The following is a 16,496-nucleotide window of genomic DNA, read 5'->3' on the forward strand; positions in this document are numbered from 1 at the left end:
TCTCACAGGGAAAAACCAGGACGGGTTCCCAAAGCAAGCGCTTAGAGACCATTGCTGATAATGCGCTATATAAATATAAATTACATTTACATATTGTGTGAGGGAGCATGTGTGCTGGTGGTCACTGCATCCTGAGCAATCTGTGCTGATCTTTTCAAGGTGGGGCCGCTCAGACTATCGGACTCATTTTCGCTATTTAGTGCCTGACTTCAAAATGGCGGACACGCAAGGGAAATGTACATCGAGTACCTATACTTGGAGTGCTGTTCATTGCCCGTCAGCTGCGTGGTTTTTATGTGAGGTACTCTGTGTGCTTCTTAAAGGAAATGTGCCATAGCATAGCATAGTTTACCTCGAGCAAAGGAGCATTGGCACCGCAGAGCGCAAGAAGCAGCGGGGACCTGCCCTGCTGCAGCCCCTCGTGAACCTGCCGGAGCCCGAAGCCATGGAGACAAGCGTGAAGCAGCGGTGGGGGCCGTAGCACCAAAGCGGTCTAACCTCAGTAGCAGAGGCCCAGGATGCACTAGATAAGAGGGAGGTCACAAGCAGGTTGACTCTGGGACCACAGAGGAGCAGTGTGAAGACCAGATGCGAGGGTGTACCAAGCTTTGCCCAAGGCCTGACCCTAAGATGGCCGCCTCTGGGGACATCTGACACCCCAATTTTCTCATAATGGCCACCATGAGTGGGCCCCTTTCCAAAGCACTCTTTCTCCCCTTGTTGGGGAGGGATCCAGCATTTATGCCCTGGAGTCTCAGAGACCCCTCTGAGAGAGTACACAGCGACAAGGGAGTCTCACACAGCAGAGGCCTGGGTTTTTATCCCGTTACAGCTGGGAGCACAGCACCATTCACCATGACTGGTGCGCTCGATGGAACCTTTGGAGTATGCCCCCCTAGGCGGAAACTATAACCTTTCTGTATGTACTGTGGTGCCCGAGCAACCTTTTGCCGATGACCGGTGGAGCGGTCCCACGCAGCTAAAGAAAAGGTTGGCTCTGGTTCACCACCCGCTGCCACCTACCCAGCCGGACGTCAGATACTGTTTTTCCTCGTCACCCCGTTGTGCCTACTACACCCTCCTCCTCCTCCTCCTCCCGCCATTATTCTCCGCCTCGATTTCTCAAAAGTGTTGGTGCATATTTCTTGGTAATAGTGGATTGGTGGTGTCTGGTTGCTTTGGACACAAAACTAGTTCAGTACACTTGCCCCAAATCCTTAGTGTTTATCCATTCTTTTCCTGCTTTGTTACAAAATACTGATGATTTATATAGTGCTTCATATCACTAAAAGCTCAAGAGTGTACCAAACAGATCTTCTAGCCAGCATTAACGTTTTTAGCAGATAAATAAAATATGAAATTCATAAAGAAAAGGAAAGTAGGCACTTTATTTTTCTTTTAAAAAAAGTCTCTACTTTTAGGTTTCCATATAATAAATATTGCATTTTAACAACTTTTCAAGATATTCTGTCAAATGGCTGCAAAAACTCCATGGAAGCCACATGGTATCTGCACTGGGACTTCTGCTCGGCCTACTTCAGAGAATGTCTTGGCATCCAGAAGGAGAAGAAAGGTGCGATTAGTCTGAAATTTAAAAAAACAAACAAAAAAAACATAAATATCTGAGTACTTATAAGCTACTTGCTGGTGGAGTTTAAGTTCATCTCTGAAACACCCGTATGCAGATTAATCAATGTTAAATTGTGCCTTTGTACAAGGAAGGACGGTCCAATATTTAAACCCCAGGAAAGAAAAGGGCCACTTGCCCCGATGAGCTTTCTGAAAGCAAGGAACTCCAAATAAAGGCAATACTTTAGGTGAAGACAGCACAAAGAAGCATAGAGTTTACGGTGACTGGAAAAAATATACCAGTGACACAGAAGGCTTTATGGATCAGGCAAATTGTATTTAAGATATCTCTAAATCAGGGCCCAAAAAATGCCCCTACATCCATCAACGAAGGCATGTATTGTTGGAATGCTCACAAGTTATAAAGCCTGGAGAACAAGATGCCATTTCCCTGCAGACTGCGAGCCTCATTTAAAATGAGACTGCGCCACAGAAGCGTCACTTTTTGTGATGCACTGGTGACGTAGGGGCCTGCTTCATATTTACCCGGGCAGGACTAAGCCACTTTGCATGGCTTAATACAGCCTTGTAAATATCATTCCCTTTAACGCAGTTTTCTGTGTGAAAGTAGCATGCAATGGGTGTTGCTGTGGGCGTTCCCAGCAACACCCATGTCTTTTTGACACTCCCCCAGATTTACGAGGAAGCGTAACTCTGAGTCAGCGAAATACCTTTATTTCTCCTCTTTTTTACTTTTTCTGTGTGTGCTGCAGAGAACACATAGAAGGAGGAAAAAGCCTCTTGTGATTTTTTTTGTACAAAAACAATCATCCCTGCAACGCAGGCATCCTTGCACCATGGCACAAAGGTGCTTGTGTTGGTGCATGGCAACCCATTGTGTGCCAGTGCAGGGGAAAAGGACTGGAATGCACCGTATCTGATAGAAGCAGGACATTCCTGCCCTTTTCTTTTGCAGTAGGGCAGCGCAGCAGGAAGGCCTGCGGTGGTGCCCTATGGCAAAATCTTGTATATAAGGTCCTGCACATGCTCTGACTATCATTGGCTGCTGACAGAGCATACACTAGGCCGTTAGCCTGTGCAGGAATTAGAAGAACTAATAACGAGGTTACTCCCTATTCTCACTTAACTACTGTGATCATCAAAATCCTAGAAATCTATTTCTGTTCCTGCATGGAGCTCCTTCACTTCTGACATTACTGTTTCTTGTTGTCTCGGCTCCTGATTCCTACCTGGTCTTGCCTTTCATTGATATTCCTAGGAGCCTACATTTTCTGTTCCTGGCTTCTTTCTGTACTCTTTGTATATTTGAATGCGACATGTTGTTATTATCGTTTTATTTATTTCTGTCAGAGTTATGTACGTCCGACAAGAAGGGTGGGGCCAGGCAAGGGCAGGGAGGAGTACTCTGCACTTTTAAGTGCGCATATGTGTTTGGCCGGCCGTCTCAGGCTGGCCAAATACAGTTGCATATGTTTCTTCAACCCGGCTGTATCGTACAGCCAAAGTGGAGAAACCCCACAGGCTCCCAGGCACCACCTGAGCGGCAAACAAGGCCGCCCAGACCAATCCTGGTGCTGCTCTCGTGCGAGAGAGCAGCGTCTGGATTGGGTGCGGAGCCTGTGCTCTTAGGCCCATCCACTTCCGGGACGCGAGGGGCAGGAGGAACAAGGCGGCCGGCAGCGGGAGCAGAACGGAGTAGCAGGTAAGTGGTTTTTATTCTATTTTTCTACCTCTCCTCTTCCCCTGCCCCTGCCGCCCTAACGGTTTTAACCCCTTCCATTTTTTTTAACTCTGTTTATTGATTTTTTTGATAACAGTAATTCGATCACTGCATCATGACAATTAAATCTAAGTACGATCTGGGTCAATCCACAGTACATAAGATACATTTAAAGGTTCTCGCTCAATACATGGACTCAAGGCATCATGGGGACAATCAGGAAACCATACAGGGTACTTGGGTTCAACGTGTCTCTCCATACAACCCTTCCAACGTTCCCCACCTCCTCCTTTTATTCAGTCCCATTTTTCCAAGAGCATGTTGTGCTGCCGACCCCTCTCACCGAGCCAGCCCCATGAATTACAGTGCAGTCTGCAACACAGTCCTAAACGCAATATTCCTTTCCTTTCTCTTTCCTGGCCAGACATCACTTCTTCAATACGTCGCCTATTGCGCGCCTGCCCTGTCGGCTGCTAGATTCTAGGATGTGCAAGCAAATAACACGACAGGGGGGCCCAAATATCTCTAGATCACGATGCCACAGGCAGCAGTTTGGCATAAGTTGTAAGGCGCTCCTGGCAATTAATCAAGTCATCTATCCAGGTCTTAAATTTAGGTGCCCTTCCTCTACCCCAGCGGCACGCCACTCTCCTTTTGACCATTAGTAGTGCCAAGGCTACAAACTTCCGGTGTTCTGCCCTTACTGGTTTGACAAATCCCAACAGCACCATCAATGGGGTATGGTCTACCTTCGCATTAATCATCAATTGTATAGCGTGAAAGACCTGCTCCCAGTACAACTTCACCTCTGGACATTCCCACGCCAAATGCAGGAAGTCTGCACCTTCCGCGCCACATCTATCACATCTATCAGAGTCTCTCAGGTTGTAATTACACATCTTGGCTGGTGTATAATACAGCCTGTGTAGAAATTTATAATGTATAATACGAAGCCTGCTACTGGCTGAAACACGTTCTGTCTGCATACAACAGAATTCCCACTGGTCATCAGTTAAAGCAAATCCCAGCTCCTCCCCCCATTTAACTCATGATGGTGCGGGCGGAGTGTCTCTGTGAGTGAGGACTGTACTGTATATCAGTGATACAAGGCGTCTAGCCGTGTCGGCCTTCAGGATCACTTGTAATGGTGCAAGAGTTTGCGGTTCTGCCGGAAAGTCCAGGGTAAGCGCCCGAATCCCCTATCTGCTATCTAAGTCTAATGAATAAGAAAACATCAAGCGGTATCTGCTGTGTGCCCTGAAATATATGGTCCGCAGTGCGGAATTGTCCGTTATGATACAGGTCCCCCCGGGTGTGGATCCGAGTCCGCTTTTTGAAAGTATGAAAAACGGCCTCCTGGAGCAAGGGCATTTTCAGGTGGTACATGAGAGGTAACAGTGGTGAGTATAATAGAGGGACATCCAGTATTCGGCCAGTTCGTTGCCATGCTGCTACAGTGGATGTGAGGGCGGATGCATTTCTGTCTCTAATCTCCACCCGGTCAAATACAACACCATCTAGTGGAATGGGGTGTGCGTGCCAATGTTCCGCCGCAACTTGAGGCATATATCGTGGTTGTTCCACCCAAAACCATGCTTAGTGTGCTTGCGCGCTCGTGTAATACAGCTCAAAATCTGGTATACCAAACCCTCCCTGAGCATAAGGCCGAATCAGTACATCACATTGCAATCGCGGTTGCTTGCCTCCCCAAACCAGACGTATCAAATCCGATTTCAGCGTCTTAAAGAAAAAGGTCCCCGGGTGATATGGTATATTTAAAAAAAGGTAGAGAAGTTGTGGGAGTATCACCATTTTTATTAAGGATGCCCGTCCTGCTATTGAGAGGGGCAGTGCTATCCAGCGTGTGACACAATCCGCTATTCGTGTAATGGCTGTGCCATATTTCAGTCTCATAAGCTCCTCCCTATCTCTGTTGATCCTTCTCCCCAGGTATTTTAGCTCTTCCTCACGCAACTCCAGAGGATAATCCAGTTGAAAGCATGTAGTTGCAGCCGTCAATGGAAAAATACAGGACTTCCCCCAGTTTATCTGGATTCCTGACAGTTTCCCGAACACTATAAATTCTCTTAGGATTGGATTCAGATTACTCTGTGGGTCTCGGATGTAAAGAGTAATATCATCTGCGTAGAGAGATATAAGTATTTGGCGCAGATTGCATCGCAGTGCCTTATCGTTGTGGTGTTGAAGCAATTTGGCTGCCAATGGTTCTACCGCTATAGCAAAAAGCAACGGGGAAAGCGGGCACCCCTGTCGGGTCCCCCTAGTAATGCTAAATGACTGTGACGTATGTCTATTAATCAGCACCTTAGCAACCGGTGAACAGTATAATAGCTTAATCCACAATAAAAACAGTGGTGGGAATCACATGCGTAACATGACTCCAAAAAAATAGTCCCACTAAATGGAGTCTTACGCTTTGGTAGTATCCAGAAATACTGCGGCTAGAGGGAGGTTCTGTGCAACGTTATTTAAAATAGAGAAAAGCGTTTGCAAGTTATGGGAGGTGGCTCTCCCAGGTACAAATCCCGACTGGTCAGGGAGAATTAAATTCTCCATCAATAGGCTCAGTCTTGTCGCTATTATTTTAGCCAATATTTTGGCATCGCAGCTAAGCAATGAGAGCGGCCTGTAGGAGTCACATTTTATAGGCGACTTCCCTGGCTTCAGCAGGAAGAGTATAAGTGCTTCTCTCATGGAGCCAGGGAGGCGTCCCACCTCCAAAGCATCCTCATAGACTTCTCGAAGTATGGGGGCCATCAGATCGATATAGGTCTTATAGAATTCGATCGGAATGCCATTTGTACCAGTGGCCTTCCCAGATTGCATAGTCATTATAGCTTCCCTTACCTCATCTATCTCAAACGGAGCACACAGGAAGGTCCTCTGTATATCACTCAACCAGTCTAATGCTACGTCACCCAAGAATGCTTCTAGGTTTAGTTCAACCTTTCCATTCGTAGTGTATAGCCTCTTGTAATGTTCCAGAAAGGCATCAAGTATGTTGGCCGTGTCCCGGCACACCTCTCCCTCCCGGTCCTCGACTTCCAGTACATAGTTGTTGTCTTATTTTGTGTGCCAACGACTTGCCTGGCCTCTTCCCTTCTCCGTAGCTACGAGCTACCCAGTATCTACCCCTGAACCGCTCTTCTCGTTGCGCCTCATCCATGTACTCTGTGAGTTTGTCTCTAAACTTGGATCTAGCGGCTTTATCCTTCCCCTCGGCAGCCTCTAGTTCCAAAGCTCGAAGGTCCGACTCTAATCTATGCAATGTGTTAAATATATCCCTAAGTACCCCTGATCCTTTCAACATACAGTATCCGCTAATCGTTACCTTAAATGCTTCCCATATAACTTCCACACTAGTCACTGAGTCCTTATTACGCGCAAAAAAATCCTGGATCTCTTTGAGTAATTCTTCCTGAAATACTGTGTCTGCAGCCTCCAGTGCCCGTGCGGGATCTCGAGGTCAGCGGAAGAAAGCCCGAGAAGCACTGGGGCGTGGTCCGAGTATGTTCTAGCCAGATGCTGCACCCGAGCTATTGCCGGAGCTAATCCTCGGGATACAAAACAATAGTCCAGTCGTGCCCATGATGCTGCCTGAGCGGTATAGTGTGTGCCCTCTCGTGTTTGTGAATGTGTATGCCTCCAGGAGTCAATTAGTCAATAGGCAGTGATTGTGTCCTGCACTACCGCACCTGCTTTGGTGTAATGGTGGGGGGAGGAGTGTGATCTATCTAGTCTAGGATTATGTGTGACATTAAAATCGCCACCCCAAATGATATGAGTAGATTCCAGTTCAAATACCTTGGCCCAGATCGAGGTAAAATAGTCCGGGTCATCAATGTTCGGCCCATAACAACAGGCCAATGTAACCGACAGTGACCCCAATCTCCCCCATGCCAGGCAGTAGCGCCCCTGCGTGTCCCACATGGCTCCTGATATCTGAAAAGGCACCTGTTTCTTTATCAAAATCGCAGTACCCCTAGAATATGTGGAGTAAGACGAAAAGATTCTATGCTCCGCCCATTTACTGGCAAAGCCATTTGGTTTCAGAGGCATAAAGTGGGTCTCTTGAAGCATCCCAATATGCACATTATGTCTATCTAAATACGACACTATATTCCGTCTTTTTCTTTGATCTCCCAAGTCCCTGACATTCCATGTTATAATATTCATGGTCCCTGTATCTACTCTAGCCATGGTGCAGGAGAGCATGATCCTTTCCCTATTAATGCACTTGTGACATTACCCAGATCTGTAATGTTGTCAAAATAACCTGATGTAGTGCTCTTATGATGCTTACCATCGTCCTCCCTTGCCCGCCACACACGTCTCTGGTGGCCAGCCTCATAATACTGAATCACCATGATATTCTCAACCCAACTCTCCACCTTCCCACCCTCCACCCAGTGAAACAACCCCAACTTGCCAGAATACTGTCCCCTCCCACCCTCCCCAAACCCCAACTGCACTAACAGCAATAATACCACAAACCTCGCACAAGCCGTGCTGTGGTATATCAATGGGGGATACCCTCTGGGGGTCATGTCTAGGCAGCGGCACAGGAACCCCCTCCCCCCCAGGCCCTCCTTGATTATGCCTCCCGGGCTCTTTAATGAGGGGGGGAGTGGGAGCCCGGCGTGCTACATATCTAGCCCAAATGACGCATTCCATAATCAGCAATCATATCTTTTGCCTGAGAGTCTACAAGTATACATCCAGTTCAGTATTGGTATCTCAATCATAGTTAAGCGCATCTTACGTCCCTTTGTTAGTGCTCTCCGTCCCTCGCCTCATCTGTAGCTTGTGGGGAAGCGCTCAGGTTTCCATCAGCTCGGTTTGCGAGTTTCATGTGACGTAGGAAGTCCTCGACCTGCTGTGGGTTAGTAAAGAATCGCTGCTTCCCCTGGTGTGTAACCCTGAGGCGCGCCGGGTATAACAGCGCATAGTCAATCTGCGCAGCTCTAAGTTTTTCTTTACATCTATAAATTTACGCCTCTCCTCCTGCACAACGGGTGTAAAATCCATGTATACGGAAAGTGTGTTGCCATCATATGAGAGGGATTGCTTACTCCTTGCCGCACGTAGGGCCACATCTCGGTCTTTGAAGTGCAATAGCCGTGCAATAATGGGACGCAAGCGTTGCCCGGAGCCGGACGCAGCCAAGGGTTCTATGCACCCTTTCCACAGCAAACTGGCTAGAGAAGGCGTCGGCTCCTATGGTCGCCACTAGCAGCCTCTCAATGTTTTCCTCCATCTTCCCAGTATTGGTTGACTCAGGAACACCTAGGACGGGTATATTATTCCGTCTGCTGCGCGCTTCCAAGTCCTCATTCTTGGCTGCAATCATTTTCAAAAGCTTATCCATGCGACTGATTTGCATCGTATTCCTAGTGGTAGCATTTTCTGTGTCGGATTTGCGCCACTCGGTTTCTTTAATGCGGTCCTCGTGGTGATATGGTATATTTAAAAAAAGGTAGAGAAGTTGTGGGAGTATCACCATTTTTATTAAGGATGCCAGTCCTGCTATTGAGAGGGGCAGTGCTATCCAGCGTGTGACACAATCCGCTATTCGTGTAATGGCTGTGCCATAGTTCAGTCTCATAAGCTCCTCCCTATCTCTGTTGATCCTTCTCCCCAGGTATTTTAGCTCTTCCTCACGCAACTCCAGAGGATAATCCAGTTGAAAGCATGTAGTTGCAGCCGTCAATGGAAAAATACAGGACTTCCCCCAGTTTATCTTGATTCCTGACAGTTTTCCGAACACTATAAATTCTCTTAGGATTGGATTCAGATTACTCTGTGGGTCTCGGATGTAAAGAGTAATATCATCTGCGTAGAGAGATATAAGTATTTGGCGCAGATTGCATCGCAGTGCCTTATCGTTGTGGTGTTGAAGCAATTTGGCTGCCAATGGTTCTACCGCTATAGCAAAAAGCAACGGGGAAAGCGGGCACCCCTGTCGGGTCCCCCTAGTAATGCTAAATGACTGTGACGTATGTCTGTATGTCTATTAATCAGCACCTTAGCAACCGATGAACAGTATAATAGCTTAATCCACAATAAAAACAGTGGTGGGAATCACATGCGTAACATGACTCCAAAAAATAGTCCCACTAAATGAAGTCTTACGCTTTGGTAGTATCCAGAAATACTGCGGCTAGAGGGAGGTTCTGTGCAACGTTATTTAAAATAGAGAAAAGCGTTCGCAAGTTATGGGAGGTGGCTCTCCCAGGTACAAATCCCGACTGGTCAGGGAGAATTAAATTCTCCATCAATAGGCTCAGTCTTGTCGCTATCATTTTAGCCAATATTTTGGCATCGCAGCTAAGCAATGAGAGCGGCCTGTAGGAGTCACATTTTATAGGTGACTTCCCTGGCTTCAGCAGGAAGAGTATAAGTGCTTCTCTCATGGAGTCAGGGAGCCGTCCCACCTCCAAAGCATCCTCATAGACTTCTCGAAGTATGGGGGCCATCAGATCGATATAGGTCTTATAGAATTCGATCGGAATGCCATTTGTACCAGTGGCCTTCCCAGATTGCATAGTCATTATAGCTTCCCTTACCTCATCTATCTCAAACGGAGCACACAGGAAGGTCCTCTGTATATCACTCAACCAGTCTAATGCTACGTCACCCAAGAATGCTTCTAGGTTTAGTTCAACCTTTCCATTCGTAGTGTATAGCCTCTTGTAATGTTCCAGAAAGGCATCAAGTATGTTGACCGTGTCCCGGCACACCTCTCCCTCCCGGTCCTCGACTTCCAGTACATAGTTGTTGTCTTATTTTGTGTGCCAACGACTTGCCTGGCCTCTTCCCTTCTCCGTAGCTATGAGCTACCCAGTATCTACCCCTGAACCGCTCTTCTCGTTGCGCCTCATCCATGTACTCTGTGAGTTTGTCTCTAAACTTGGATCTAGCGGCTTTATCCTTCCCCTCGGCAGCCTCTAGTTCCAAAGCTCGAAGGTCCGACTCTAATCTATGCAATGTGTTAAATATATCCCTAAGTACCCCTGATCCTTTCAACATACAGTATCCGCTAATCGTTACCTTAAATGCTTCCCATATAACTTCCACACTAGTCACTGAGTCCTTATTACGCGCAAAAAAATCCTGGATCTCTTTGAGTAATTCTTCCTGAAATACTGTGTCTGCAGCCTCCAGTGCCCGTGCGGGATCTCGAGGTCAGCGGAAGAAAGCCCGAGAAGCACTGGGGCGTGGTCCGAGTATGTTCTAGCCAGATGCTGCACCCGAGCTATTGCCGGAGCTAATCCTCGGGATACAAAACAATAGTCCAGTCGTGCCCATGATGCTGCCTGAGCGGTATAGTGTGTGCCCTCTCGTGTTTGTGAATGTGTATGCCTCCAGGAGTCAATTAGTCAATAGGCAGTGATTGTGTCCTGCACTACCGCACCTGCTTTGGTGTAATGGTGGGGGGAGGAGTGTGATCTATCTAGTCTAGGATTATGTGTGACATTAAAATCGCCACCCCAAATGATATGAGTAGATTCCAGTTCAAATACCTTGGCCCAGATCGAGGTAAAATAGTCCGGGTCATCAATGTTCGGCCCATAACAACAGGCCAATGTAACCGACAGTGACCCCAATCTCCCCCATGCCAGGCAGTAGCGCCCCTGCGTGTCCCACATGGCTCCTGATATCTGAAAAGGCACCTGTTTCTTTATCAAAATCGCAGTACCCCTAGAATATGTGGAGTAAGACGAAAAGATTCTATGCTCCGCCCATTTACTGGCAAAGCCATTTGGTTTCAGAGGCATAAAGTGGGTCTCTTGAAGCATCCCAATATGCACATTATGTCTATCTAAATACGACACTATATTCCGTCTTTTTCTTTGATCTCCCAAGTCCCTGACATTCCATGTTATAATATTCATGGTCCCTGTATCTACTCTAGCCATGGTGCAGGAGAGCATGATCCTTTCCCTATTAATGCACTTGTGACATTACCCAGATCTGTAATGTTGTCAAAATAACCTGATGTAGTGCTCTTATGATGCTTACCATCGTCCTCCCTTGCCCGCCACACACGTCTCTGGTGGCCAGCCTCATAATACTGAATCACCATGATATTCTCAACCCAACTCTCCACCTTCCCACCCTCCACCCAGTGAAACAACCCCAACTTGCCAGAATACTGTCCCCTCCCACCCTCCCCAAACCCCAACTGCACTAACAGCAATAATACCACAAACCTCGCACAAGCCGTGCTGTGGTATATCAATGGGGGATACCCTCTGGGGGTCATGTCTAGGCAGCGGCACAGGAACCCCCTCCCCCCCAGGCCCTCCTTGATTATGCCTCCCGGGCTCTTTAATGAGGGGGGGAGTGGGAGCCCGGCGTGCTACATATCTAGCCCAAATGACACATTCCATAATCAGCAATCATATCTTTTGCCTGAGAGTCTACAAGTATACATCCAGTTCAGTATTGGTATCTCAATCATAGTTAAGCGCATCTTACGTCCCTTTGTTAGTGCTCTCCGTCCCTCGCCTCATCTGTAGCTTGTGGGGAAGCGCTCAGGTTTCCATCAGCTCGGTTTGCGAGTTTCATGTGACGTAGGAAGTCCTCGACCTGCTGTGGGTTAGTAAAGAATCGCTGCTTCCCCTGGTGTGTAACCCTGAGGCGCGCCGGGTATAACAGCGCATAGTCAATCTGCGCAGCTCTAAGTTTTTCTTTACATCTATAAATTTACGCCTCTCCTCCTGCACAACGGGTGTAAAATCCATGTATACGGAAAGTGTGTTGCCATCATATGAGAGGGATTGCTTACTCCTTGCCGCACGTAGGGCCACATCTCGGTCTTTGAAGTGCAATAGCCGTGCAATAATGGGACGCAAGCGTTGCCCGGAGCCGGACGCAGCCAAGGGTTCTATGCACCCTTTCCACAGCAAACTGGCTAGAGAAGGCGTCGGCTCCTATGGTCGCCACTAGCAGCCTCTCAATGTTTTCCTCCATCTTCCCAGTATTGGTTGACTCAGGAACACCTAGGACGGGTATATTATTCCGTCTGCTGCGCGCTTCCAAGTCCTCATTCTTGGCTGCAATCATTTTCAAAAGCTTATCCATGCGACTGATTTGCATCGTATTCCTAGTGGTAGCATTTTCTGTGTCGGATTTGCGCCACTCGGTTTCTTTAATGCGGTCCTCGTGGTGATATGGTATATTTAAAAAAAGGTAGAGAAGTTGTGGGAGTATCACCATTTTTATTAAGGATGCCCGTCCTGCTATTGAGAGGGGCAGTGCTATCCAGCGTGTGACACAATCCGCTATTCGTGTAATGGCTGTGCCATAGTTCAGTCTCATAAGCTCCTCCCTATCTCTGTTGATGCTTCTCCCCAGGTATTTTAGCTCTTCCTCACGCAACTCCAGAGGATAATCCAGTTGAAAGCATGTAGTTGCAGCCGTCAATGGAAAAATACAGGACTTCCCCCAGTTTATCTGGATTCCTGACAGTTTTCCGAACACTATAAATTCTCTTAGGATTGGATTCAGATCACTCTGTGGGTCTCGGATGTAAAGAGTAATATCATCTGCGTAGAGAGATATAAGTATTTGGCGCAGATTGCATCGCAGTGCCTTATCGTTGTGGTGTTGAAGCAATTTGGCTGCCAATGGTTCTACCGCTATAGCAAAAAGCAACGGGGAAAGCGGGCACCCCTGTCGGGTCCCCCTAGTAATGCTAAATGACTGTGACGTATGTCTGTATGTCTATTAATCAGCACCTTAGCAACCGATGAACAGTATAATAGCTTAATCCACAATAAAAACAGTGGTGGGAATCACATGCGTAACATGACTCCAAAAAATAGTCCCACTAAATGAAGTCTTACGCTTTGGTAGTATCCAGAAATACTGCGGCTAGAGGGAGGTTCTGTGCAACGTTATTTAAAATAGAGAAAAGCGTTCGCAAGTTATGGGAGGTGGCTCTCCCAGGTACAAATCCCGACTGGTCAGGGAGAATTAAATTCTCCATCAATAGGCTCAGTCTTGTCGCTATCATTTTAGCCAATATTTTGGCATCGCAGCTAAGCAATGAGAGCGGCCTGTAGGAGTCACATTTTATAGGTGACTTCCCTGGCTTCAGCAGGAAGAGTATAAGTGCTTCTCTCATGGAGTCAGGGAGCCGTCCCACCTCCAAAGCATCCTCATAGACTTCTCGAAGTATGGGGGCCATCAGATCGATATAGGTCTTATAGAATTCGATCGGAATGCCATTTGTACCAGTGGCCTTCCCAGATTGCATAGTCATTATAGCTTCCCTTACCTCATCTATCTCAAACGGAGCACACAGGAAGGTCCTCTGTATATCACTCAACCAGTCTAATGCTACGTCACCCAAGAATGCTTCTAGGTTTAGTTCAACCTTTCCATTCGTAGTGTATAGCCTCTTGTAATGTTCCAGAAAGGCATCAAGTATGTTGACCGTGTCCCGGCACACCTCTCCCTCCCGGTCCTCGACTTCCAGTACATAGTTGTTGTCTTATTTTGTGTGCCAACGACTTGCCTGGCCTCTTCCCTTCTCCGTAGCTACGAGCTACCCAGTATCTACCCCTGAACCGCTCTTCTCGTTGCGCCTCATCCATGTACTCTGTGAGTTTGTCTCTAAACTTGGATCTAGCGGCTTTATCCTTCCCCTCGGCAGCCTCTAGTTCCAAAGCTCGAAGGTCCGACTCTAATCTATGCAATGTGTTAAATATATCCCTAAGTACCCCTGATCCTTTCAACATACAGTATCCGCTAATCGTTACCTTAAATGCTTCCCATATAACTTCCACACTAGTCACTGAGTCCTTATTACGCGCAAAAAAATCCTGGATCTCTTTGCGTAATTCTTCCTGAAATACTGTGTCTACAGCCTCCAGTGCCCGTGCGGGATCTCGAGGTCAGCGGAAGAAAGCCCGAGAAGCACTGGGGCGTGGTCCGAGTATGTTCTAGCCAGATGCTGCACCCGAGCTATTGCCGGAGCTAATCCTCGGGATACAAAACAATAGTCCAGTCGTGCCCATGATGCTGCCTGAGCGGTATAGTGTGTGCCCTCTCGTGTTTGTGAATGTGTATGCCTCCAGGAGTCAATTAGTCAATAGGCAGTGATTGTGTCCTGCACTACCGCACCTGCTTTGGTGTAATGGTGGGGGGAGGAGTGTGATCTATCTAGTCTAGGATTATGTGTGACATTAAAATCGCCACCCCAAATGATATGAGTAGATTCCAGTTCAAATACCTTGGCCCAGATCGAGGTAAAATAGTCCGGGTCATCAATGTTCGGCCCATAACAACAGGCCAATGTAACCGACAGTGACCCCAATCTCCCCCATGCCAGGCAGTAGCGCCCCTGCGTGTCCCACATGGCTCCTGATATCTGAAAAGGCACCTGTTTCTTTATCAAAATCGCAGTACCCCTAGAATATGTGGAGTAAGACGAAAAGATTCTATGCTCCGCTCATTTACTGGCAAAGCCATTTGGTTTCAGAGGCATAAAGTGGGTCTCTTGAAGCATCCCAATATGCACATTATGTCTATCTAAATACGACACTATATTCCTTCTTTTTCTTTGATCTCCCAAGTCCCTGACATTCCATGTTATAATATTCATAGTCCCTGTATCTACTCTAGCCATGGTGCAGGAGAGCATGATCCTTTCCCTATTAATGCACTTGTGACATTACCCAGATCTGTAATGTTGTCAAAATAACCTGATGTAGTGCTCTTATGATGCTTACCATCGTCCTCCCTTGCCCGCCACACACGTCTCTGGTGGCCAGCCACTTAATACTGAATCACCATCATATTCTCAACCCAACTCTCCCCCTTCCCACCCTCCACCCAGTGAAACAACCCCAACTTGCCAGAATACTGTCCCCTCCCACCCTCCCCAAACCCCAACTGCACTAACAGCAATAATACCACAAACCTCACACGAGCCGTGCTGTGGTATATCAATGGGGGATACCCTCTGGGGGTCATGTCTAGGCAGCGGCACAGGAACCCCCTCCCCCCCAGGCCCTCCTTGATTATGCCTCCCGGGCTCTTTAATGAGGGGGGGAGTGGGGGCCCGGCGTGCTACATATCTAGCCCAAATGACGCATTCCATATTCAGCAATCATATCTTTTGCCTGAGAGTCTACAAGTATACATCCAGTTCAGTATTGGTATCTCAATCATAGTTAAGCGCATCTTACGTCCCTTTGTTAGTGCTCTCCGTCCCTCGCCTCATCTGTAGCTTGTGGGGAAGCGCTCAGGTTTCCATCAGCTCGGTTTACGAGTTTCATGTGACGTAGGAAGTCCTCGACCTGCTGTGGGTTAGTAAAGAATCGCTGCTTCCCCTGGTGTGTAACCCTGAGGCGCGCCGGGTATAACAGCGCATAGTCAATCTGCGCAGCTCTAAGTTTTTCTTTACATCTATAAATTTACGCCTCTCCTCCTGCACAATGGGTGTAAAATCCATGTATACGGAAAGTGTGTTGCCATCATATGAGAGGGATTGCTTACTCCTTGCCGCACGTAGGGCCACATCTCGGTCTTTGAAGTGCAATAGCCGTGCAATAATGGGACGCGAGCGTTGCCCGGAGCCGGACGCGGCCCAAGGGTTCTATGCACCCTTTCCACAGCAAACTGGCTAGAGAAGGCGTCGGCTCCTATGGTCGCCACTAGCAGCCTCTCAATGTTTTCCTCCATCTTCCCAGTATTGGTTGACTCAGGAACACCTAGGACGGGTATATTATTCCGTCTGCTGCGCGCTTCCAAGTCCTCATTCTTGGCTGCAATCATTTTCAAAAGCTTATCCATGCGACTGATTTGCATCGTATTCCTAGTGGTAGCATTTTCTGTGTCGGATATGCGCCACTCGGTTTCTTTAATGCGGTCCTCGTGTCCATCAAGTTTATGTGCGATGGCGTCCATTCTTGAAGACATTCGATCTACTTTATCCACTATTGTGGCGAATCCCTGTCTCACCTCCTGCAGTATGCTCTGCACATCCGACGTTTGTGAAGTGGCCTCATCCTGGCTCTCCTCTCAAGATCCTGACCATCGTTTACGCCGCGCGCCCCCTTCTTCGCACCTTCAAAGTTCAATTTTGGCTGCCTCGTGTCTGGTTTGCCCATGCTTGCTAAAATATGGGGGGGGGGGGTTTGAGGTGCACGTC

General features: G+C 47.7%; 1 protein-coding gene across 1 annotated transcript in view; it reads right to left on the minus strand.

The window, feature by feature from the left end:
* Nucleotides 1-1,470: 1,470 nt before the first annotated feature.
* The window catches only part of LOC147732516 (carotenoid-cleaving dioxygenase, mitochondrial-like), a 711,267-nt gene continuing 696,241 nt past the window's right edge, over nt 1,471-16,496 (minus strand). The window contains exon 11 of the mRNA XM_086958817.1: nt 1,471-1,584. Within this exon, the coding sequence (XP_086814943.1) occupies nt 1,471-1,584 (114 nt within the window). The remainder of the gene's footprint in view (nt 1,585-16,496) is intronic.

Source organism: Lissotriton vulgaris, chromosome 2_1, assembly GCF_964263255.1.
Source record: "Lissotriton vulgaris chromosome 2_1, aLisVul1.2, whole genome shotgun sequence".
In the NCBI taxonomy this organism is placed as follows: Eukaryota; Metazoa; Chordata; class Amphibia; order Caudata; family Salamandridae; genus Lissotriton; species Lissotriton vulgaris.